The sequence below is a fragment of the Staurois parvus genome, unplaced genomic scaffold (assembly GCF_062004578.1).
Source record: "Staurois parvus isolate SC_StPar_1 unplaced genomic scaffold, SC_StPar_1.0 ptg000018l, whole genome shotgun sequence".
NCBI lineage: Eukaryota > Metazoa > Chordata > Amphibia > Anura > Ranidae > Staurois > Staurois parvus.
The window spans coordinates 1,594,635-1,618,892 of NW_028317814.1; the positions used below are offsets into that span (position 1 = coordinate 1,594,635).

General features: G+C 43.9%; 1 protein-coding gene across 1 annotated transcript in view; it reads left to right on the top strand.

The window, feature by feature from the left end:
* Positions 1 to 23,588, top strand: part of LOC149473015 (cytochrome P450 2W1-like) — a 40,247-nt gene extending 16,659 nt beyond the window's left edge. Inside the window, exons 3-9 of the mRNA XM_089684208.1 lie at positions 4,032 to 4,181; positions 4,969 to 5,126; positions 14,141 to 14,314; positions 17,775 to 17,922; positions 20,177 to 20,361; positions 21,354 to 21,495; positions 23,370 to 23,588. Of these exons, the coding sequence (XP_089540334.1) occupies positions 4,032 to 4,181; positions 4,969 to 5,126; positions 14,141 to 14,314; positions 17,775 to 17,922; positions 20,177 to 20,361; positions 21,354 to 21,495; positions 23,370 to 23,557 (1,145 nt within the window). The 3' untranslated portion in view covers positions 23,558 to 23,588. The remainder of the gene's footprint in view (positions 1 to 4,031; positions 4,182 to 4,968; positions 5,127 to 14,140; positions 14,315 to 17,774; positions 17,923 to 20,176; positions 20,362 to 21,353; positions 21,496 to 23,369) is intronic.
* The last annotated feature ends 670 nt before the right edge of the window (positions 23,589 to 24,258 follow it).

Sequence of the window (24,258 nt, forward strand, 5' to 3'; positions counted from 1 at the left end):
CAGGTCTCGGGCCCTCAGGCGGAGCGGCGGGCGCCGGACCCCCAGGTGGAGCGACAGGTCTCGGGCCCTCAGGCGGAGCGGCGGGCGCCGGACCCCCAGGCGGAGCGACAGGTCTCGGGCCCTCAGGCGGAGCGGCGGGCGCCGGACCCCCAGATGGAGCGACAGGTCTCGGGCCCTCAGGCGGAGCGGCGGGCGCCGGACCCCCAGGTGGAACGACAGGTCTCAGGCCCTCAGGCGGAGCGGCGGGCGGAGGAGCGACAGGTCTCGGGCCCTCAAGCGGAGTGGCAGGTGCCAGACCCCCAGGCGGAGCGACAGGTCTCGGGCCCTCAGGCGGAGCGACAGGTCTCGGGCCCCCAGGCGGGGCGGCGGGCGCCGGATCCCCAGGCGGAGCGGCGGGCGCTGGACCCCCAAGCGGAGCAACAGGTCTCGGGGCCCCCAGGCGGAGCGGCGGGCACCGAGACACCAGGCACGACAGTGGGCTCCGAGTCAACTGGTATGACCGCAGGCACTGGGTCAGACATTGGATGGTCTGGCTGGACAGCGGGCATCGGGTCACCAGGCATCAGGTCATTTGGCTCGACAGCGGGCACCGCGTCATCTGGCAAGGCAGTGGGCTCCGAGTCAACTGGTATGACCGCGGGCACTGGGTCAGACATTGGATCGTCTGACCGGACAGCGGGCATCGGGTCACCAGGCATCAAGTCATTTGGCTCGACAGCGAGCACCGCGTCATCTGGCAAGGCAGTGGGCTCCGAGTCAACTGGTATGACCGCGGGCACTGGGTCAGACATTGGATCGTCTGACTGGACAGCGGGCATCGGGTCACCAGGCATCAAGTCATTTGGCTCGACAGCGAGCACCGCGTCATCTGGCAAGGCAGTGGGCTCCGAGTCAACTGGCATGACCGCGGGCACCGGGGCAGACATTGAATCGTCTGGCTGGACAGCGGGCATCGGGTCACCAGGCATCAGGTCATTTGGCTCGACAGCGGGCAGCGCGTCATCTGGCAAGGCAGTGGTCTCCGAGTCAACAGGCACGACAGTGGGCACCGGGTCATCAGGTACCGGATTGTCTGGCTCGACAGCGGGCATCGGGTCATCAGGTATGACAGCGGACACTAGGTCACCAGGCATCAGGTCATTTGGCTTGCCAGCGGGCACCGCGTCATCTGGCAAGGCAGTGGGCACCGAGTCACCAGGTACGACAGCGGGCTCTGAGTCAATTGGCACGACAGCGGGCACCGGATCAGGTACCGGATCATCTGGATCAACAGCGGGCATCGAGTCAACTGGCCTAATAGGATCGTCAGGCTGGATCAGTTCATCATGCTGGGTAGAGGCATTAGGCCGAGTAGAGGCTTCAGGCCGAGTAGAGGCATCAGGCCGAGTAGAGGCATCAGGCCGAGTAGAGGCATCAGGCCGAGTAGAGGCTTCAGGCCGAGTAGAGGCTTCAGGCTGAAGAGAGGCATCAGGCCGAGTACAGGCATCAGGCCGAGTACAGGCATCAGGCCGCGTAGAGGCTTCAGGCTGAGGAGAGGCTTCAGGCCGCGTAGAGGCTTCAGGCCGAGTAGAGGCTTCAGGCCGAGTAGAGGCTTCAGGCCGAGGAGAGGCTTCAGGCCGAGGAGAGGCTTCAGGCCGAGTAGAGGCTTCAGGCCGAGTAGAGGCTTCAGGCTGCGTACAGGCATCAGTCTGAACCACGGAAGGCAGGCTCACCGGTTTGGATACTGGCAGGATGGTATTGGTTGGAAAGAATTTTCGCTTTTTTCTGGTTTTAACTACTGGAGCACTGCAAGTAAACGCAGGTCTGCAAACGAATGGAGCAGCTGGAGACAGAGAAGAACTGGAGGATGGAACAGGAGAGGGAGCAGTTGCTACAGAGGGCTTTTTTACAGGGTTAAAGGCAGGATAGGTGCAGCGAGTGGGAACAGGGTACTGACATGCGGTAGATAGCCAAGTATACTGGGCTGTAACTGGAGGAGCTGGTGGGAATACAGGAGTAGAGTTAGAAGCAGGACTGGGTCTTTGTAAGCTGACTGAGGCTGGGTGCAACAAATCTGTCCATGTCTGCAGTAGGGGTTGAACAAAGCTGAGCTTACACAAAGTCTGTCTGGTCAATGACTGCACTGCGTTTATACAATCTCTCAGTGTCTGTGGTGAACATGTGGAATAACGCTCCAGAAAGTAACCCACATCATCCTCTAATAACCACACCAGGGACTCTACCTGGTCTGCACTAAATGGTGGCAAAAATTCATCCCTGCATTCGGGGGAACCAGATGAAACCAACTCTGCACAAACCTCAATCAAAGGCTGCACCTCAGAGAACTCTGTGCCCTGATCTACTAGAACATGAGCGAGCCGTATACATTCTAGCAATTCATCCCGGGTATACTCCTTCAGAGTTTGATAAGCATACTCCCTGTCATCAAACACTAGCAGATATAAATACTCAACCTCCTCAAGATCCATCCTTCCCATCAACAAGCCAAGATGGCTTCCCTGTGCAGCCACTTCTGGTCAGGATTGGCCTTGGTGTAATGTCAGGGCTCCCAGGTATGACCAGAGGTGTGTGACTGAAGCAGGGATACGCAGACCTCAGATATGTTATAAACAATATAATTTATTAACACTAACAGTACAAACATAAACGCAGTGCAATACTAAAACATAATACGGTGCAAACAAACCAAACCACCCACAGATAACAGTATATACAAGCAAGCGTCGTCAGGCAGGCCGGGTCAATATCAATTGGGCAGGTAGGTACAGGGGGAGCAAGCGGAGAATGGTCGGGGTCACAGGCCAGGTTCAGCAGGTAGCAAGCAGCATAGTACAGAGGGTCAGGCAGAGGGATGGTCCGGGTCACAAGCCAGGGATCAGAACAGGTAGCAAGCAGCGTAGTACAGAGGGTCAGACAGAGGGATGGTCAGGGTCACAAGCCAGGATCAGAGCAGGAGAAGTCAGCAAAGGACCAGAAACAGGATGCAGGACAGATACAGGGCCCAGGACAAACACAACACCAAGGCAGAGTCTGCAAGTCTGGCCATCCCTTAAATACACCAGTATCATCAGTTCCAGGTGTTAGCTGGCTGAAAGGTTGAGTCTCTGATTGCTGGGAGCACCCGCTGGCCAGCCCTGGTACTGCAGATCAAAAGGCAGGTGAGTCCCACCATTGCTGGCCAGTCCATTCCTAACAGAAAGCTGCAAACCCATCGTGCTTATCTTTGCCTCCCTATTTACTTAGATATTGACCTGGAGTAAGCATGCAGTTAGCTAAATGTTGAGACTTGCTGACCTGTTTCTGGCTGGTTTTGCCTAAATTATTGAAGCAAAGTGAAGGATGTGATCCTGAAGCATGAACCTTTAATGGTGAACTTCAGGCAAAGCAGCTAATTATATATATGTAGTGCATACAGTGTATGGGAGCTGTTTTCTCTGGCAAAGGATTTGTACTTCTGTTCATCCAGTTCTGAAAATAATACAGGCTCTGATGCAGTTAAGTAACCCATAGAAGTCATGTACCTCCCCCAGCCTGTGCCTGGACAGTGCTGCAGAAGACTGCTGAGCATATCCCTCTGTCACTCTGCTCTCTCCTCGGCATGCCCTTTGTTAGCATATAAACACTGCAACACAACTGAGCTCTGCTGCAAGATCCCAAGTCAAATGGAGGTACTTACACGTCCTGTGTTTAAAATCCAATACATTTCATGGTGTATTCATGAATACAGAGTGACAATAATGTGTGTATTTTATGTATCCCGGGAGTTAAGCCTTAAAAACAAGTCAGCAAAGGCAGCTAGTGCCAATATTGATGTCCATTGTTTCTCTTACAAATTAGAAAAGTGCATCTAGTGTGAAGAATGTATATGATGAAGAGTTTTTTCCTACACTCTTCTACAAATCTAGTATGAATAAATCATATGAAACTTTATACTACTGAATTGACCACAATTATATTAATTTACACACTTATATTTATGTGCACCAGACAATTTTTGGCATTCTACTTTGCAACTTCATTTTGTCTCTTAGGAGTCATTTTCTCAAATGGGGAAGGATGGAAAGTAACTCGAAGATTCACTCTGTCCATTCTACGAGATCTTGGGATGGGAAAAAGACCAATAGAAGGCAGGATTATTGATGAACTACAGTTCTTAAATGCATTAATTCAGTCTCATAATGGTGAGTCATGTCATGATCTAGTCATAATTTAGTAATAATTCACAAATCTCAGTTTAAAGATTGTTTTTTAAATTAGAACCTAGTAAAAGTCAGGTCAAGTTGACTCCTGGTGACGTCAGCAATGGAGGCACCTACATCTGCACTTTGTTCACATGGATATAGTATGTTTTAATCTGAGGACTATTTCTGCTTATTCTCTATACCGATGAAATTGGAAGGATATATTCTTTATTATTCACTTTTTGCACATATTGCACTGAATAGCACTTTGAGTATTTTGCACAGATATTTTGTGGTGTTCAGGGCCAAAAATGTGCAAGTTATCTTATCCTACAGTAGTTCAGTGATTCCCTCTATGTTAGTCATTTCTCTCCATAAACTAAAAAAAAGTCCTAATGAGCCTCCACATAACATAGCAATGAGCCTTGAAGGAAGGATGGCATGATGCAAGTCTAGCACTTAACAGTTGTGGAAGACTATGTAAACAATGTAAAGCCAAACACTGAGCCCTCGTTCACACAGGGCATATACATCTGTATCCTGTGTGTGGGCTGTGTTTACCTGCACAGGGATGGGCAGGCGTACTGTGCATCCCTATGTCGGTAGGTCCATTTAAGTCAATTTGGATGCATCTGCTGCAAGGGTATAGCCACTGCTCGCAATGTGACATCTGTGTAGGTGCAGGTGCATGGCCCCAAACTCACCTAAGGGTTAAAATTTAAAGTATACTACTGGAAAATTAGTATAAGTATTGCACTTTAACAGTCATTGTTTATTCTGTCTTTAGGTAAACCTTTTGAGAAACAGGTGTTTTATAATGCTCCCCCCAATATAACCATCAGTATGTTATTTGGGAGACGATTTGATTACGACCACCCAACCTTTAAGAAAATGATCACTATAATGGATGATGTTGTTAAACTCACTGGGAATCCTTCGGCTAAGGTATAGTGTATGAAAATCCCAGTTTACAGAACAGGCAATTTTATTCCTATTCAAATACAAAAATTGTTCAGCATTATCTTTAAATTAATTAAACATGTATATTACCCATGAGTGCAAAACATGTGAATAAGTCCACAAAACATTCAATATAATTGTTATCCAATGATGTAAGGATTTCTTCAAAATCCCTTGTGATTCCCCCACCAATTAATGAAAATCAGCCTCTTTCCAAATTAAAAGACCTAAAAGAGGTCAATTCATGCTCAAGGTAAATACTGTGGATCTTCACAGTATTGTCCTTTAAGAATTGGGACCCACAAGACACATCAGGGATCAATGGAACTCAGCTAAAACCTGTGCCTCGGCTCAGCAAAGATCAGGATTTCACCAAAAGAAACAAATAACAAACTCCGTAGTGTGAATTTACTATTGCATTCATTAGTAAAAGGCAGACGTACTAATATTAAACAAAAGGCATTTGAGCAGTAAGACAAACCAGCCAAAGCTCAGTCCGGCAGCATGATGATGACAGCACAGGCTGGTCCCTTCTGCCCCATGGACTCCAGTGATTTATTGTTTACCAAAAATTGATAAGTCACTGGAACACCCCCATCCAATTGTTAATGGAATAAATTCCTTAACAGCCAAGGCAGGAAAATATATTGATCATTTTCTCCAGACATTAGTACAAAATACTTATTTGAAAAACACACAGGACACTATAAGCATGCTTAAAACAATGGAAATAAACGAAGAATACTGTCAGGGATCCCGGCCGCTCGGCATCGCGCGCATGCACAGATCGCCGATTCTTCCTGGCCGGCGAACACAGAGATCGCGGCGGCGGCCGCGCATGCGCAGTATCAATCGCGGCCGCACCAATGGAAACACAGGGCACCCTATTTAAATCTGCCCTGTGCATTTCCAAAGTGCCGCAAGGTCTTGTTCCTGTTCCTGTGTCCCTGCTAGTACGTTTCCTTGTTGCCAAACTCTGCCTGTTCTGATTACGCTGACCCTCTCCTGCTCTGACCCCGGCTCGTTCCTGACCATCCCTCTGCCTGACCCTCGGTACCACGCTGCCCGCTACCTGCTGAACCTGGCTTGTGACCCCGACCATTCTCCGCTTGCTCCCCCTGTACCACGCTGCCCGCACGATACCGACCCGGCTAGTCTGACCTCGCTCACTCCTAGCAGTCGTCCATCCATCCCGCTCGGATCGGGATCTGTCATCCCATCCATCCCGCTCGGATCGGGGTCTGTCATCCCCTTCACAGCAGACTCATCTCGGGCACATACCCTCAGCGGGACCCCTCTGCCACCGCCGGGGGTGCCCAGGGATGCGACCTGGTTTCAGTCTTGCATCAAGTCTATCCCCACCATCAGGGGCTCTGGTGAAAAGGCAGACTGGGACTTAGACTCCGCGTCCTGGGAAACCCCGTGCTGTGGACCACTAGAGATCCCGTTGGGCGGAGCCTGACAGTACCTTGCGGCCATGACTGAGTCTGGAAGGGGAACTTCCCCCCTGGATGATCTGTGCCGACACATTGCCACCCTCACAGAGGGGGTTAGGCTCCTCCAGGAGGGCTATACAGAATTAAGTGACCGTATGCAGACCTTAGCCACCCCTACCGGCAGGCAAAAGAGCGCCCTGGGGAAACACTAGTTTTGACATCCGCACCAGAGCCCCGAGTTCCCTTACCGGAACATTTTTTCGGGGATCGAGGTAGATTCAGGAGGTTTCGTATTTCCTGCCAGTTATACTTCGACCTCCAGCCTCGAATGTTCTCATCAGAAACCATAAGGGTCGGGTTCATTATTTCTTTATTACAAGAGGAACCCCAAGCCTGGGCCCACCGACTACTAGAGAACCGAGACCCTCAGTTAGGTACAGTAACAGCATTTTTTAAAGCAATGGCGCTCTTATATGACGACCCAGATACGGCCGCGACGGCCGAAATGTCCCTACATACCCTAAGGCAAGGTAATCGGGCAGTGGAGGAATACGCCGCCGAATTCAGGCGTTGGGGTGGTGACACCAAATGGAATGAGGCGACCCTGTCTCACCAATTTCGCATGGGGTTAACCGAACCACTGAAGGACGAGCTGGCCCGAGTTGACATGCCTGATACTCTTGAGGGCCTAATAACCTTATCTATCCAGATTGACCGCCGGTTGCAGGAACGTAGGAGGGAAAGGTCCAACCAAGAGCAGAGATCAGCCAGGCGACTTCCAGTTCAGACCAAGTCCCCACGGGTCAACCGGAACCAGGAATTCACGGATACGTCAAATCTCAGGTCAGCAGGAGGGGTTCGATCTCCACTAACGTCTGAGGAGCGCCAGAGGCGTCAGGTAAACCGGCTTTGTTTTTATTGTGGGGAAGCGGGCCATATAGTACATTCCTGCCCTGCCAAGAGGAGGAGGTTTCCTGCGATATTTTCCACAGTTACTCCTAAGGTTAGGAACAACACCAGTTATCTAGCAGTATCTATCTCCCTGCAGCTGCCAGGGAGAACTGTGGTAACTACCGCAATTATAGACTCTGGAGCATGTAGTTGCTTCATAGATCTGGATTTCGCAGCTCAGCAGCAGATTCCTTTACAGTCAAAGGAGACAGGGTTAAATATATTCTTAGCTGACGGGTCCCAAATTAGGTCAGGGGTAGTGGACCGTGAAACTCCACCTATTTTCACTACAGTGGCCAACCATCACCAGGAGCTTCTCCGCCTGGATGCCATTGCATCCCCTCTGTTCCCGGTGATCTTGGGCCTCCCTTGGTTACAAGCCCATGACCCGCAGATTAATTGGAAGTCTGGATCAGTTCACTTCCCGTCATCCTATTGCCAGCAGCATTGCCTCCCTAGTGCGTCTCCTGCACCGCAGGCTTTGCTCTGTCTGGATATGGAGGCAGAATTGGCTCAAGCCATTTCTTTAGCCTACCATAGTTATTTAGATGTATTCAGTAAGCGGGGGGCAGAGGTCCTGCCCCCGCACCGAACATATGACTGCCCGATTGATTTGCTCCCAGGCTCGGAGATACCTTTTGAGCGAATATTTCCGTTGACTGAACGGGAATTAGGGGTTCTAAAGGAGTATATTGACGAAAGTCTCCGCAAGGGGTTCATTCGGCCCTCCACTTCACCAGCTGGGGCTGGTATCTTTTTTGTGGAAAAAAAAGACAAATCCCTACGACCCTGTGTAGACTACCGAGACCTGAACAAAGTAACTGTCAAGAATCGTTACCCGCTACCTCTGGTCCCTGAGCTCTTTCAGAGATTAAAGTCAGCTTCTATCTTCACTAAACTGGACCTGAGGGGAGCATACAATCTAGTCCGCATCAGAGAGGGGGATGAATGGAAAACAGCATTCCGTACTAGATTCGGGCATTTTGAATACTTGGTCATGCCCTTCGGCCTATGTAATGCGCCTGCCACTTTCCAACACTTCATTAATGACGTATTTAGGGACTATCTGGACATCTTTGTTGTCGTATACCTAGACGACATCCTGATCTTTTCCCCATCCTTAGAGGTCCATAGGGGGCATGTGAGGTACGTTTTGGAACGGCTCCACCAACACGGTCTATATGCTAAGGCAGACAAGTGCTGCTTTGAGCAGCATAGCATTTCCTTTTTGGGTCTGACCATTTCCACTACAGGAATAGCCATGGATCCCCAAAAGGTGTCAGCTATCTTAGATTGGCCCATACCCACTGACAAGAAGGCGGTCCAACGGTTCATAGGCTTCGCAAACTTCTATAGGAAGTTCATTAAGAACTTTTCAGGCTTAGTTTCCCCGATTACTCAGTTAACCAGACAGGGGGTCCGTTTCCAGTGGACACCAGAAGCGCAGGAAGCGTTTACGACCTTAAAGAGGTTATTCACTGAGGCCCCTATCCTGAGCCATCCTGACTCATCTATGCCCTATATCCTGGAGGTGGATGCGTCTGAGAACGCAGTGGGGGCGATTTTGTCGCAGAGGAAGGGCATTAAAGAGCTCATGCACCGGTGGCCTTTTTCTCTAGAAAACTGACTTCCGCAGAAAGGAATTACGATATTGGGGACCGGGAGCTTCTAGCAATCAAGGTGGCACTAGAGGAATGGAGGTATTTATTAGAAGGGGCGGTACACCCAATATTGATATTCATAGATCACAAAAACCTGGAATATTTGAGGACAGCAAAGCGCTTGAGACCACGTCAGGCTAGGTGGGCACTTTTTTTTTCACAATTTGCTTTCCACATTACCTATAGACCAGGATCAAAGAATACTAAGCCCGACTTGCTTTCCCATATGTTCGGGGACCCTGAAGAGACGCCCCGAACCTGACACAATCTTGTCCTCAGGGAACTTTTTGATCCTACAATCTGAGCTCCGCTCCAAACTGCAGACCGCATCCATAGGCATGCCAGGCACACTCGGTATTTCCTTAGTGAATCGGGAGGGGCTTCTTTGGAAAGAAGGCCAGATTGTAGTTCCCGAGGAGACCCGTACTTTGGTACTTGGATACTGCCACGACCACCCGTTAGCGGGACATTTTGGAATACGCAAGACCCTGGAACTATTGCAACGCACCTTTTGGTGGCCCACTATGGCCAGGGATTGCGAGAAATATGTTAAGACTTGCACCGTGTGCCAGAGGAAAAAGACTACCAGAAACAAGGCCTCGGGCCTATTACACCCACTACCAATACCTGACAGACCTTGGAGCATGATCTCCGTTGACTTTATTGTAGAGCTTCCACCCTCCCAGGAACACACAGCAATCTTTGTGATTGTAGACCGGTTATCCAAGATGGCTCATTTTGTACCCTTAAAGGACACACCGACAGCCCATGAGACCGCACAGGTTTTTATCAGGGAGGTGGTGAGACTCCACGGAATCCCCAAGGATATTGTGTCAGATAGGGGGGTTCAGTTTACGTCTAGATTTTGGAAAGCTCTATGTGAGACGCTTGGAATTAAACTGTCATTGTCCTCTGCATATCACCCACAAACAAACGGCCAGACAGAACGAACGAATCAGACACTTGAGCAGTACCTCAGATGCTACACTACCTTCCTCCAAGACGACTGGTTGACCCTCCTGCCGCTAGCGGAGTTCGCCTATAATAACGCGAGTCATTCTGCTACAGGCCAGGCTCCTTTCTTCGCAAATTATGGGTTCCACCCCACTTTTTTACCAGATTTGATTCCGGAAGTCACGGTCCCGGCCACGCAGGACATGCTGGGCTTTTTATCCTCTAATAGCAAATTGCACCAAGAGGCGATGGCAAAGGCCCAGGAGAGCAATAAGAGGGCTTTTGATAAAAAAAGAAGAGGGGAGTTGAGCTTGCGGCCGGAGGACCAGGTTTGGTTGTCCACCACAAATTTAAAGATGTCCTGCCCATCGAAGAAATTGGCTCCCAAATTCCTGGGCCCGTTTTGGGTCAAACGCAGGATCAATGAGGTAGCATACGAGCTCGCACTGCCTGAATCTATGAAGATTCATCCGGTCTTCCATGTATCTCTACTGAAACCAGCAACTCCAGACCCCTTCCCGGATCGAAGGTCTAAACCACCGGAGGCTATCCTGGATTGTAGGAAAAGGGGAGGCCAGACTCAGTTTCTGGTGAAATGGAAGGGATATGGGGCCGAAGAAAATTCGTGGGAGCCGGCCCAAGATGTGCACGCCCCAAGACTTGTGCAGAAATTTTTTCGGAACCAGGCATTAGGAAGGGGTCGGTTGGGCATCCGGAGGCTGCCCGTAGGAGGGGGGCAATGTCAGGGATCCCGGCCGCTCGGCATCGCGTGCATGCGCAGATCGCCGATTCTTCCTGGCCGGCGAACAGAGATCGCGGCGGCGGCCGCGCATGCGCAGTAGCAATCGCGGCCGCACCAATGGAAACACAGGGCGCCCTATTTAAATCTGCCCTGTGCATTTCCAAAGTGCCGCAAGGTCTTGTTCCTGTTCCTGTGTCCCTGCTAGTACGTTTCCTTGTTGCCAAACTCTGCCTGTTCTGATTACGCTGACCCTCTCCTGCTCTGACCCCGGCTCCTTCCTGACCATCCCTCTGCCTGACCCTCGGTACCACGCTGCCCGCTACCTGCTGAACCTGGCTTGTGACCCCGACCATTCTCCGCTTGCTCCCCCTGTACCACGCTGCCCGCACGATACCGACCCGGCTAGTCTGACCTTGCTCACTCCTAGCAGTCGTCCATCCATCCCGCTCGGATTGGGATCTGTCATCCCATCCATCCCGCTCGGATCGGGGTCTGTCATCCCCTTCACAGCAGACTCATCCCGGGCACATACCCTCAGCGGGACCCCTCTGCCACCGCCGGGGGTGCCCAGGGACGCGACCTGGTTCCAGTCTTGCACCAAGTCCATCGCCACCATCAGGGGCTCTGGTGAAAAGGCAGACTGGGACTTAGACTCCGCGTCCTGGGAAACCCCGTGCTGTGGACCACTAGAGATCCCGTTGGGCGGAGCCTGACAAATACCTGTTCGTAATTGCAGATGTGTCATTGTTATACACAATTATGCCTCATGAAAAAGGGTTAGAAGCGGTAAAATATTATTTAGATAAGGACAATTCATTGGGAAAGAAACAGGTAATGTTTATTATGGAGCTTTTACAGTTCTGCATTAAACACAACAGTTTTTGGAACAACTGTAAATATTTTTTGCAAAAAACAGCAGTGGATATGGCAAGTTTGCTCCCAGTGTGGCCAATCTATCGATGGCTCACTGGGAGGAGAATGCCATCTTTGGAGAGTCTAAGCCAGAGATCATAGTCTAAAGAAAATGTATTGGTGATGCCGTTACGGTATGGAAAGGAAGTGAAGAATCCCATTCCTTACATTATTTCATTAAGCATCTTAACAATAATTGTTTAGGGATAAAATGGCCATATGAGGTAAATCCAAATGAAAGAAGCTTTTTAGATCATACTATTTTCAAGAAGGGTGGCTAGTTATGCACAAGAACCTTTTTGAAGAAAACTGATAGAAATGGTTACATACTGATGAACAGCTGCCACCATCCATCTTTTTTGAGAGGCATACCAAAAAAGACATTTTTTATGCCTTAGGTGAAATTGTACTGATCTTTCAGACTATCACACTCAAGCTAATATATTAAAAAAAGAGAGTTTTTGTGAAAGGATACAAAGAGTCAGAACTATATAAGAACATTGTAAATGTTTTGGAGAAGAACTGAGAAACTCTTTGCTTGACAAATGGGGAAATACCTTGACAGTAAGTTTGAATGGTCATTCTGTACCACTTTTTCTAGCCAATAATATGTAAAAAGAAATTATTGGAAAAGCATTTGAGTATTTTGAAAATTACAAAGTTCTAAGAACTAGATTGCTAGAAAATCCCCCAATTATTTTCAGGAGGACCCCCAATCTTAGACACTTAGTTGTTCTAAATATAGTGGAACAGATGCACCGGGTTACTGTGTTTGGAGGTTTGAAAGGTTGTTTTTACTTGCCATAAATGTCAAGTGTGCAAGTGTGTGGGTCAGAATGCAGGTGAAATTAAAGTTTTTTTCCTCTGAAACTATGAGGAAGATTTATAATATTGCACATTTTCACATGTTCAACCACCCATGTTGTTTAGCTCTTGCAGTGTCCGTGTGGTCTGCAATACATGTGGAGGCCCACATAGACACTGCAAGTTAAGGTTGGTGACACGTAGCCAATATTAAAAACGGTTTCCAGAGCCTTTCAAAGCATTATGCAATTTTTCATGCAAAGGATCCATTGAGTCCAATGATAATAGATATGGACAGATTTCTATCATGCTGGTGTGGTAGTAACATGACGTGGGAAGTCTCACATTTAGAAACTCGATGAATCTTTGATCTTCAAACATATTCCCCCTTTCGATTAAACATCAATTGGGATTTATATTATTTTAATAATAATAGTTAATCAGATTTTCATTTTATTTTGAATACGTTTTTAATCAATTTTGAAAAAAGTTTTAATACATTTTTATTTTATTTTATTATACTGTTATAATTTAATATTTTATGGATATAAATGTGAATTAATTAATTATTTCAAATTATTCATGGTAGAAAAAAAAAGAATTGGGGTAATGTGATTTTTATTGTTAAATGCTGCTCCTTTGTCACTCACCTATTTTAAGTTACATTTTATCCACTAGATGGGGCCAGAAAAATAAATTATTAGGATTTGGCTTCAGTATAAACATCAATTGATTTATTCAACTTAGTTTTTAAATACATTTTGTATTAATTAATTAATTAATTAATTAAATTTGGAAAGCTTAAATGTTATTTCTGTTCAGGGGTTTGAGTTCTAATAATTATTCGAGTTTGTGGCAATGGAGCAGCATTAATGGCATTCACAGACTCTGTATAAAGCATTGCAATGTGTCAGGATGTCAGCTGGCTCCTTGAGAATGTCTTCTATGACAAAACGTGGGGCTGAGCCTGTGCTGACTTCATCATGCCTTCATCCAGACCAAGTGGCGGCTGGTTTGTCTTACTGTTCGAATGATTTAGTTTCATGCAAGTAGATTTGCCTTTTACTAATAAGTGCAATAGCAGATTTGCAGTATGAATTTTGTTATTTGTGTCTTTTGGTGGAATCCTAATCTTTGCTGAGTGGAGGTACGAACTTTAGCTGAGTTCCATTGATCCTTGCTGTGTGCCTTGTAATTCCCAATCCTTAATGGGTAATACTGTGATGATCCTCAGGCATTTACCTTAAGTGTGAATTTACCTCTTATGCTTTGAGGTCTTCTTGTTTGGTAAGAGGCTAATTTTTCATTTATTGGTGTTGGAATCACAAGGGATTTTAAAAAAGTCCTTACATCATTGGATAACAATTATATTGGAAGTTTTGCACTTAGAGTGATATACATCTTTATTCATTTAAAGTTATAGCACAACAATTTTCACATTTAGATATTTCATAGACATAAACCTACTTTGCCTATTTGGTGTAAACAATATTGCAACTACCAAGTGCAATTTGAACTGCTGTATTTATTTATCTTCAGTACTTCAATGTGTTTCCAATACTTAAACACTTCTTGAAAACTCCTGGGCGTGTTGTAAAGAGAATTGATGAGCTTAATGAAGTTTTGCTGGAGCTTTTTAAACAAGCACAAGAGTCTAAATGTGAAGATTCCTTCAGGACTTACAGTGAAGCCTTCCTACAGAAACAAGAAAGGGTAAGCATCATCCAATACAAATACAGAATAGCTTTCTTATTCTTGGAGAAAATTTTAGTTGTGGAGACTGTACAAAAAAGCAAAGGTATTGTCCACATCAAAGTGTAATAAAATTTCTTCTGACTACTAAGTTTCTCCACCATGCAGTAAAACACATACAGAATGGACTCTCACCAGCTATCAACACCCTTAGATATCAGTGGGTCATATCAGGCATGATGCAACAAATGAAAATCCATCAGTTGTCTCATTCATTCTCTCTGGTCCCCTCTCTATACCTCCATCAGTACCCTGGATCACTCCAAGAGATCATGGGGGAAAGCAAGAAGGCCCTGCCCATAGTGTATTACGGTTTAAAAACAGGATCCATTAAAACAAAGACGGTGAATACCCTACTCCCAGTTCCGATGCAGCATCTGATGCCACTGCCTTGACACGCTTCGTCACATGGACTTTGTCAAGAGGATCCTTTACACTATGGGAGGATCCCCTGCAATTTGTTTGAGCAGTCCAGAGTACTGATGGAAGCCTGAAGAGCAGACCTGAGAGACATGAGGTGGAGTTTAATCTATGAGGTGGAGTTTAATCTATTGGAGTTGACATGAGGTGGAGTTTAATCTATTGCATACTGCCTGATATGACTCATTGATATCTAAGGGTCTTAATAACTGGTGAGAGTTAATTCTGTATGTGCTTTTTAACAGTTTTTTTATTGAGTTACGCAAACAGATACAGCGGCCAAGTGGCTGGACCCACACAGAGGTAGGCCACCCAGCAGAAGACATAACACAAAAGAACATAATTCAAACGGAAGAAAAAAGAGATGGATTACCAAAAAAAAAAAAGAAAAACGTGGCTCATATAAACAAGTTGGATAAGTACAGGAGTAGGAGATATGCCTGTAAAAGAAATGCACTGGTGTCTCCCATAGAGGACAGAGTATATGACTGAGAAAGAGAGGTAAGCATGGCCCATTTGTCCATTCTGTATGTTTGCTATACGGTGGAGAAACTTAGCGGTGGGAAGAAATTTTATTACATTTTGCTGTGGACAATTTGTGAAGTGAAACAAAGCTTTTGCACTTTTATGTGGACACGAGGACTTCTTGTTTTTCTTTGGAATAACTTTTCAATTTACTGTATGCATTGAATATATGTTTTATGTTCACTATTTGATGAGTCACATAAGGTATGTTATTGTTATGATACATTGGAGATTTACGTTCACTTTAACCTCTTTCTGGAAAAGTGCTCACCAAGTACTGTGGAACTCCTGAAGTTTAAATGGTCAGGAACACATATGCTGTAGCCTGAACAGGATGGTCAACATCCAGCAGCACTTCAATAATAATGTATTTAAGTTTAATTATTCAAAAAGCTGTATAAAATGTTATACTGACTACATTGGTTGGAAATCTGCACAACAATGTCACCAGTCTCCATCCAAGATGTGTTCAGGGGCTGCCTCTATAGTGCCTCTGGTTATAATCCTGGTCTGATTTTGCAGTTTGTCCCACTTGCTGAATTTGCTGAAATCCAGTGTCATAGAATAATACATTTATAAATGTAGCGCTCCTTAAAAATATATTAATCCATGCTTGTGATTTGTGATAAACGCATAACATAATCAAATCATACTTTTATAGATAAAACAATTATAATGACATGATTTAAAAAAAAATGTCCACATATAAAAAAATGTGATTATTACTTTACTCTAAAAAATATATAGTCCCATTAATCAATAAGTGATCCAAAAATCGTGACGTGGTGACTTATTAATCACAAAATAGTGACTTTCTGTGATCCTCCAACCAGTAAGATTGTGCGCTCACCTCCTTCTATGCCTAAAAAGTAGGCTAAGTCACCACGTCACGATTTTTGGATCACTTATTGATTGAAACAATAAGTAGAGGGATTTGTGAATCTGAATGAAGAAGGTTACACAGAGCATAAAAGTCCTGCTAAATCTGTTCACAAGGAATCATGGGGAAGATATATATATCATATTTATTGGAAGCATATAAAGTGTTTAAAGATGAATTCCAGGCATTGTATATTTTTACATAGCTACATTGGTCCAGCTAGAATGATGCCCATAGAAAATACTGAAGTGCTACTTTGGTGGTCTCCGCTTGCTCCGAGTCCCATGCAGAGCAGAATGATGAAATGTGAATACAGGAGGTTGGTCACTTGGCACGGGAGCCATTCAGATAATTTTCTGAATGGATGCCAAGCATTCTCTGATTGGAAGAGGTGGACAGTGTGATGTCACCACCCTGCCTATCCACCTCTTTCAATCAGAAAACACTGTGCATTAATTAAGGAAATGCAAAGCATTCTCTGCATGGTGCCCATGCTGAGTTGCCAACATCATGTGTTCAGAATGCACTGGGCCCAAAACAAATGGATATCACTGAAGAAGCTGTGTCTACTTCAGTGATTTCAAGATTCCAGTTCTATTAACCAGATATGGTATGTACATAGCTACATTGGTCCAATCTGGACCAATGTAACTATGTAAACATATATCATGGCAGTAATTCTTTAAACTTGCCTAACTGGGAAAATAGGTCATTAGTTTGAAAATTAATACCTGGGTTATGGCTGCAGCTAGATGCCATAGCCCTGTATTAATTTTTCCCTTAGGCACCTGACTTTTTTTAAAAAAGTGATACGAGTGGCAGATTCGCTGCTAGATCACTTTTGGGAGCGGCGAGAGGGGTCGCTCACCCTTTCCTGCCACTTTCTGGTGGTCCCCGAGCTCACCTGCATGATCAGTAGCTCTCAGAAGCGATCCAACGTTGGCAGCAGCTGAACATAGAGATGAGTAAAGAAGATGGCCTCCATTCATCTCTATGGCCTAGGTGGACCAGAGCAACGTTATGACACCACTTCCGGTTCCGGCGCCATGTCAACAATGCCAATTTTTTTTAAAGCAAAAGATCAAATCTTTTGTTTTAGCAAAAACAAATGTAAAGGGACAGTGTAAAAATAAAGAATTTAATAAAATAAATAACAAATAAAATGTTAAAGCGTCCCCATCCCCCCATGCTCGTGCGCAGTAGTAAACACATACATAGATCATGTGCATATATGTATATGTTCGCACTACACATGTGAGGTATTGCCATCAAAGCCAGAATGAGAGCAATAATTCTAGCACTAGACCTTCTCTGTAAATTCTAAACTGGTAACCTGTAGAATTTTTTAAAGCATCACCTTGTTTTTTTTTAATTTGTTAAAGTGTATTTTTTTTGCATTTAAAAAACTGCTTCGCAAAAACCATGTGACAAAAAATTGCAACGATCACCATTTCATTCTCTAAGGCCTCTGCTAAAAATATAATGTTTGGGGGTTCTAAGTGATTTTCTAGCAAAAATTACTGAGACAAAGTGCCAGAAAAAGGTCTGGTCCTTAAGTGGTTAAAAATGTTAATGATATTAATATTTGCCCAAAAGGAAAAGGCATTGGAGGAGAAAGAAAAGATCTTTACAGAGAAGAACATGTTGGCTTCTACCTTTGATCTCATGCTTGGTGGTACGGAGACAACCTCAACTACATTACAGTGGGCCATCCTCCTCATGATGAAATACCCTCATATACAAAGTAAGACTTTTAGCAGGTTACTCATTGGAAAATAATGATGACAAATTATAGAATTTGCTTTTACTGAGTATTTCTCAAGACTAGGGAGAATCAACTTAAAAGAAACTAATTTAAAAAGCAGAATATCCTAGAGTTCTTTGAGAAAGAAGTCTCTGTTTTGAGTAGGGAATACTCATGACCCCCTTTCAACACCTATTGGCTAACACATTGCCCTACCCTTGCCTCTCCTTCAGAAACTCACAGGTTCTACGCCCTATTCTCCTGCTCTTTTTTACTAGCTGATGTATTGTGCCTCTGTTTGCCTATTCCAGTCACAGCAATCGGAATACTCTAACAATCATCAGGAATCAGCTAGATAATCAGGCAGAGGGCAGCTTTAACTTAAATTTTACTAAACATGTGCAGGGTAGAAAAAATAGCCAAAGGTGTGCATACGGTACAGAACAATGTAAAACCAAGTATGAAGCTGTACAAACAAGAGCTTGCAACGGCAAGGTTTCTGTACAGAAATAAAGACACTAGGTAGTACAGAAAGGTTTCTATAAGGTTCTGTAACCACAAATATTAGAAAATGACCAACATTTCAGTAGCAGATACTTTTCCATAGCATCTGTGACAGCATCTTTCACAGTAAAGACCAGGGTAGGCCTGGGGTGAAAAGCTGGAGGGATCTTTGGGCTGCCACCACAGGCAGGTGGTTGGAGGATTCCCAGGGCTGGTAACCACAGGCAGACAACTGGAGACATTGGGCCACCCCACTTGGAGTGGAGTACACTGGTAGCATTGAAGCAATACTGCTTCTCTGCACTGTCTGCAGTGACTGGGTCCTCCGTAGAAGCTGCGTGCTATTGGGCTCCTGCCCAGCTGTTTGCAGTCCAGGACTTACAGTGGATGACAGTTGACTGCAGATCACATGCCCAACCGCCTCTGCCTTATTGCCTTTGCCTTAGTGCAGTCTCTCTGAGCTACAGAGGTGGGTAACAGGAAAATATAATCCATGGTCATGCCTAGGTGCTTATGGGAACTCATGGGATTGTGGGAAAAGGAGTTGTGTGAGCATTGTGGGAAAAGGAGATGTGTGAGCATCCTGAGCCAAGGGGTACTCCACTGGAGTAATAGACAACAACATGCTACAAACCAAAAACAACCCTTTAGTTTTATAATAAAAAATAACCTTAATTGTGGAAACTTAAGTAAAGCTAAACTCTCAGTTGGCAACAGTTTCAGGGTTGCCAGCGCACAATTAAATATTGGAAAGCTAAATAAATAAAAGAGCTAATTAAAACTCTGTGAATTTGCTATGCTGAGCTTGTGTATTTGAATAATTCCAAATATCAGAATGTTAAAGGCACAGCATATCTGAGTTACAGCAACGTAAAACCTGTTTGGATTGTTCAGATATCAAAGGCACCGCATCTCTTAATAAATATAAAATTATTTAAATTCTAAAACATTCTTGGACTTTGAAGGTGCTGTCCAAAATTAGCAACACTGAGCAATATTCTTTTAAAAAGTGTCCATTTTATCGGCACAACATTCAATAAAATACAGGTGACAAATAAAAATAGATGCTACATATTTAAATGTATAAACTTATTCCTCTTACATGAAATGTATAATTGTGGTAACCATTACTAGGATGATTAGATCCTGGAGCCCTAGTATTATATGTGAGTATTCCAATTAGGGAAGTTTTTTAATTGACCAACATGTGCCTAAGATATCCAAAAAAGGTAATTGCATACTGCATATATCATGTACCCTCTTAACAGTTGTAATTATGATTTGTTTGTGGTAACTGTATTGGTATAAAGCTCATTTCCTCTATGTATGAGTTTTTGTTCAATGACCTCAACTTTGTGGCATCAGAGAGGTACCAGTCCTACGTATATCATATTGATATCTAGCAAGAACATATCAACATAAGTTTACTTACTATATTTATAACAAGGAAATTGTCAAGAAAACTTTCCCCTGACAGTAAATGGGAACATTACCTGTATGTGCTCCTACAAAGGGAGAATTATATTCCTTTTAATTATATACCTGTTGATATATAATGACTATACCCACCAGTCATGACTATGTGATAGATGGTTGATAGGTGACAGCAAGCTGCTGTAGTTTTTGATCAATAATGGAATTCTAAAATTATATTTGTTATGCATTACAATGAATATATCAATAAATAGATCATTTATAATTGTGAAAGTTTTTCAACGTCATCTAAAATCACAAGATTTTCCTTCTTAAGAAAAAGTTCAGGATGAGATTGAAGAAGTGATTGGGCTGGAGCGTCCTCCGAGATGGGATGACCAGAAGGTGCTGCCTTACTGCCTGGCAGTAGTGCATGAAATCCAACGTATTGGTAACATTATTCAATACTTAGCGCACATTACACCCACAGATATCACCTTCAGAGGCTACACTATACCTAAGGTAAGTGGACCTTCACTCAAAGAATTTTCACCATTCTAATCCTCCCCATCCCAGTTACATATTTGTAGGTAGTTTTTTTCGGGGGAGGGGGTACCTTATTTTTGATCGGCAGTTTGGTAGCATGTGCATGTGTAGTGGTGTTTCAACAGCTATCTTTGATTTGGGAGCTGGCTGTTACTTCCTGATCACTTAGCTGGCTTCCAAATCAAAATGACAGCATGGGAAAAGAAAAAGCTGAGAAGACTCCGATTTGAAGCAAAACCATGATGAACTCTATGGGCTAGTAAGTATGTGTTATGTATGTCTGATGATCAACTTCTCTTGAAAAGGCTTGTTGGAAAAATTTCCTTCAATCAGCACCATAGCCAATAGGTTGCAATGCAGATCAGCCCCTCTGTCAGAGTACAATAGCACTGTGGGGAGGATTCTTCCATCCACTTTGCTTGTTCAGACGGTGGAATCAGTTCAGTTTTTTTCAATAAGCCCACTGTTTTTGTTTTAAAAATGGATCCATGTATGGCCAGCCTAAAAACATTTTTGTGTGTGGACCTGCCCTTTGGGCTTTCAAGATACAGTATATTAAGGAACATTAAAAGAATTATTCATTACATCACAAGAAACACAAAGGAATTAAAGCTTCACACTCTATTTTGTCCCCTCAAAAACCAGGCACAAGCTAACCATTCTCAGAAACCACCTCAATACCTTAGCGTTTATTATGTTTTCCTGCTAGCTGGAGCTCACTTCTGTTTAGTCAGGAGGACTTTGTACCTGGGTGTCTTAATTCCAGGCTACAAATATATCTGTGTAATATGGAATTTGAAGGTGATGTTGAAAACGTCAAGACAAATCCTCTTCACATACATCTGTTAACAATGGGCTGCTTTGTGTCCTGCAAGAGAAAAGCATGTTTATTATTGTGGTTAGTAGTAGAAGGACATTTGTTGCTTATGATATTGGAATTAAAAGTTATCTTATCTATTATTTAACAGGGAACCCCGGTGGTCCCTCTTTTTACATCAATTCTATATGATGAAACCAAATGGGAGAGCCCTAGGGAATTTAACCCCAATCATTTCCTTGATGCTGATGGGAAGTTTATGAAGAGAGATGAATTCTTTGCTTTCTCCAAAGGTGAGTAAATAAAATACTGGCTACACAACTGTTATTACAAGGGATGCATCAGAACCCACTAACAATTTGCTTTGCTCTGCAAAAATAAGAAAACCATAGTTCCCCTTTTCTAACTTCCCCCACACCATTACACCACCATCCTGAACCATTGATATAAGACAGGATAGATCCATGCTTTCATGTTGTTTATGCCAAATTCTGAACCTACCATCTGAATGTTGCAGCAACCAGTCTGTCCATTCTCCTCTGACTTCTGGCAATCAGCAAGGCATTTTTGTCCACACAACTGCCACTCACTGGATATTTTCTCTTTTTCGGACCATCCTCTGTAAACCCTAGTAGATCAGCAATTTTTTAAATGCTAAGACCAGTTCATCTGGCACCAACAACCATGCCACATTCAAAGTCACTTAAATCCCCTTTCTTTCCCATCCTGATGTTCGGTTTGAACTTCAGCAAGTCGTCTTCACCACGTCTAGATGCCTAAATGCATTGTGTTGCTGCCATGTGATTGGCTGATTAGCAATTTGTGTTACCAAGCAATTGAACAGGTGTAAAAAAATCAAAAAATAATTTGCGCTAGTAAATAAATCACAATTATACCTATAAAAATAAACAAATTTTGTCAATATGGATCATGAATATAAATAAATAACTGAAAAAAATGTATATGAAAATAAATAAATAAATTAGTAATATATATAAGTGTCCAAAAGAAGTCCAAAATGAGATGTGTAAATTCAAGTCCGAAAAAGGTGCACAAAAGTACAAAGTTTTTTGGACTTGAATTTACACATCTCATTTTGGACTTCTTTTGGACACTTATATACAGTATATTATTCATTTATATATATTTTTTTTCATATATATTTTTTTCAGTTATTTATTTATATTCATGATCTATATTGACAAAATGTGTTTATTTTTATAGGTATATTTGTGATTTATTTACTAGTGCAAATAATTTTTTGATTTTTTTGCACACTTTATTTATGGTGGTTTTTACGGCTGGTACATCAGAAAGTGATCTCTTACCATAGGCGCCATTATATTTACTTACTATTATAATAATTGAACAGGTGTACCTATTAAAGTGGCCGGTGAGTGTATATGCTACCTATTTGAAACAATCTGCCCATAGTTGCACATTAAGTGCAAGTCATAGACAGTTAGATGTCTTCTTTATTCTGCTGTATTTGGGAAGCTTAGAAAAGCTGGACCTGTACTCTTTCCTCTGCCCTCACCTAGACTGTGGCATATTCAAACTGCAAGCTGCACATCCAGTGCCATTGAACAGACCTTAAAGTGAGGTTAAAGCATTCAAACTGAGCCTGATGGTGTTTGTTTTTTGTTCATCTGGATACTTGACACTTCACATTGCTTTTCGTTGAAGCTTAGACTACCCACACATTCTGCCTCTGCCTGCTTTGTATCCTGACCTTCTGCCTGACACAATTGGGTTGCACCTTAGTGAGTGTTCCAGATCTCCTACTGGTGACACCGAGACTGCACTGGACTCCATGACATTAAAGCAGTGGCTCCAAAGAATAATAGGGGCTTTACTGGTACCTCTGAGATGGCATTTCAGAAGAAAGGGGTGAGGAAGGAGTGATATCTATGACTGCTTTGTGTAGTGTCAGGAGTGGTGGTCAGTGTACTTCAGAGGAAGACAAGAACAGTACTGTATATAAGTGAAAGTGAATAATGGCCAGTCTGAAACAGTTCCCACCCCCTTTGATGCTTTCAAGGACAATGCCTTTCCCAGTCTAAACACAACAGCAGTAGATGTAACACATGGGAAGTGCAAGAAAATGGAGTGTCTTCTTTAACCCTAACTTTGCCCCGATAACCATGTATTTTTCATTTCCACACAGGACGCAGGGTGTGTGCTGGGGAGAGTCTGGCCAGGATGGAGCTCTTCCTGTTTTTCACAGGAATGCTACAGAAGTTTACTTTCACTCCTCCACCAGGAGTGAAAAAAGAAGACTTGAACCTCACTGCAGATGCTTTCTTCATTATGAGACCTAAGAGCTACTATGTTATTGCTACACCCAGAATATAGACAGTTGCAAAAATAAAATAATGACAACATATGCAGTTTGCAATTGATTTTTAAGAGGTAATGCAGCTCTGTGGTCTGAGGAGTGGCATGTAGTATGTGGCCTTCTCCTACATTATGGAGCATGTTGCCTTTCACAAGCTGTTTCGCTGCTTTATGCCAAGGCTTGAGTACATTTATTTTAAAATTCATGTTCATGCTTGTGTGACAGATATTGGGAATTATGCATTTTACAACATAGCTTCTATGTAATACTATATGATATACTGTATACTACTAATGTGGTATACAGTATGTAGTTCAGCAAGAGTTAAGATATGCTGTAGGTATGCTGTGGAAACCTTAGCACTTTTCCAGTTCCAGTCCACCTAAAATTTCTTTTAAAAAATCTCCCCCATAATTGCAACAACCAGCAGTTACATATGATCCTACTGTATTTGATAACATCATGCTCATTTTTTCAAAAATGTAAAATAATCTTAAATTGATCTTGGAAGCAGGCAGGTTCCATGATGGATGTGGGCATCTGAAGCCCGCTGCTTTTACTTTCTGGATTTGGTGCTGTTGGCTATCCCAGCATGCACCTCTCGATCTCACGCATGCACAGTATGGACAGAGTGCGGCGCAAGTTGTTTGTAACAGGTTGCCATAACAACAGCAGAAGTTCATGCCCTGTTGTTATGGCAAGCTGTCAATCAAATGAC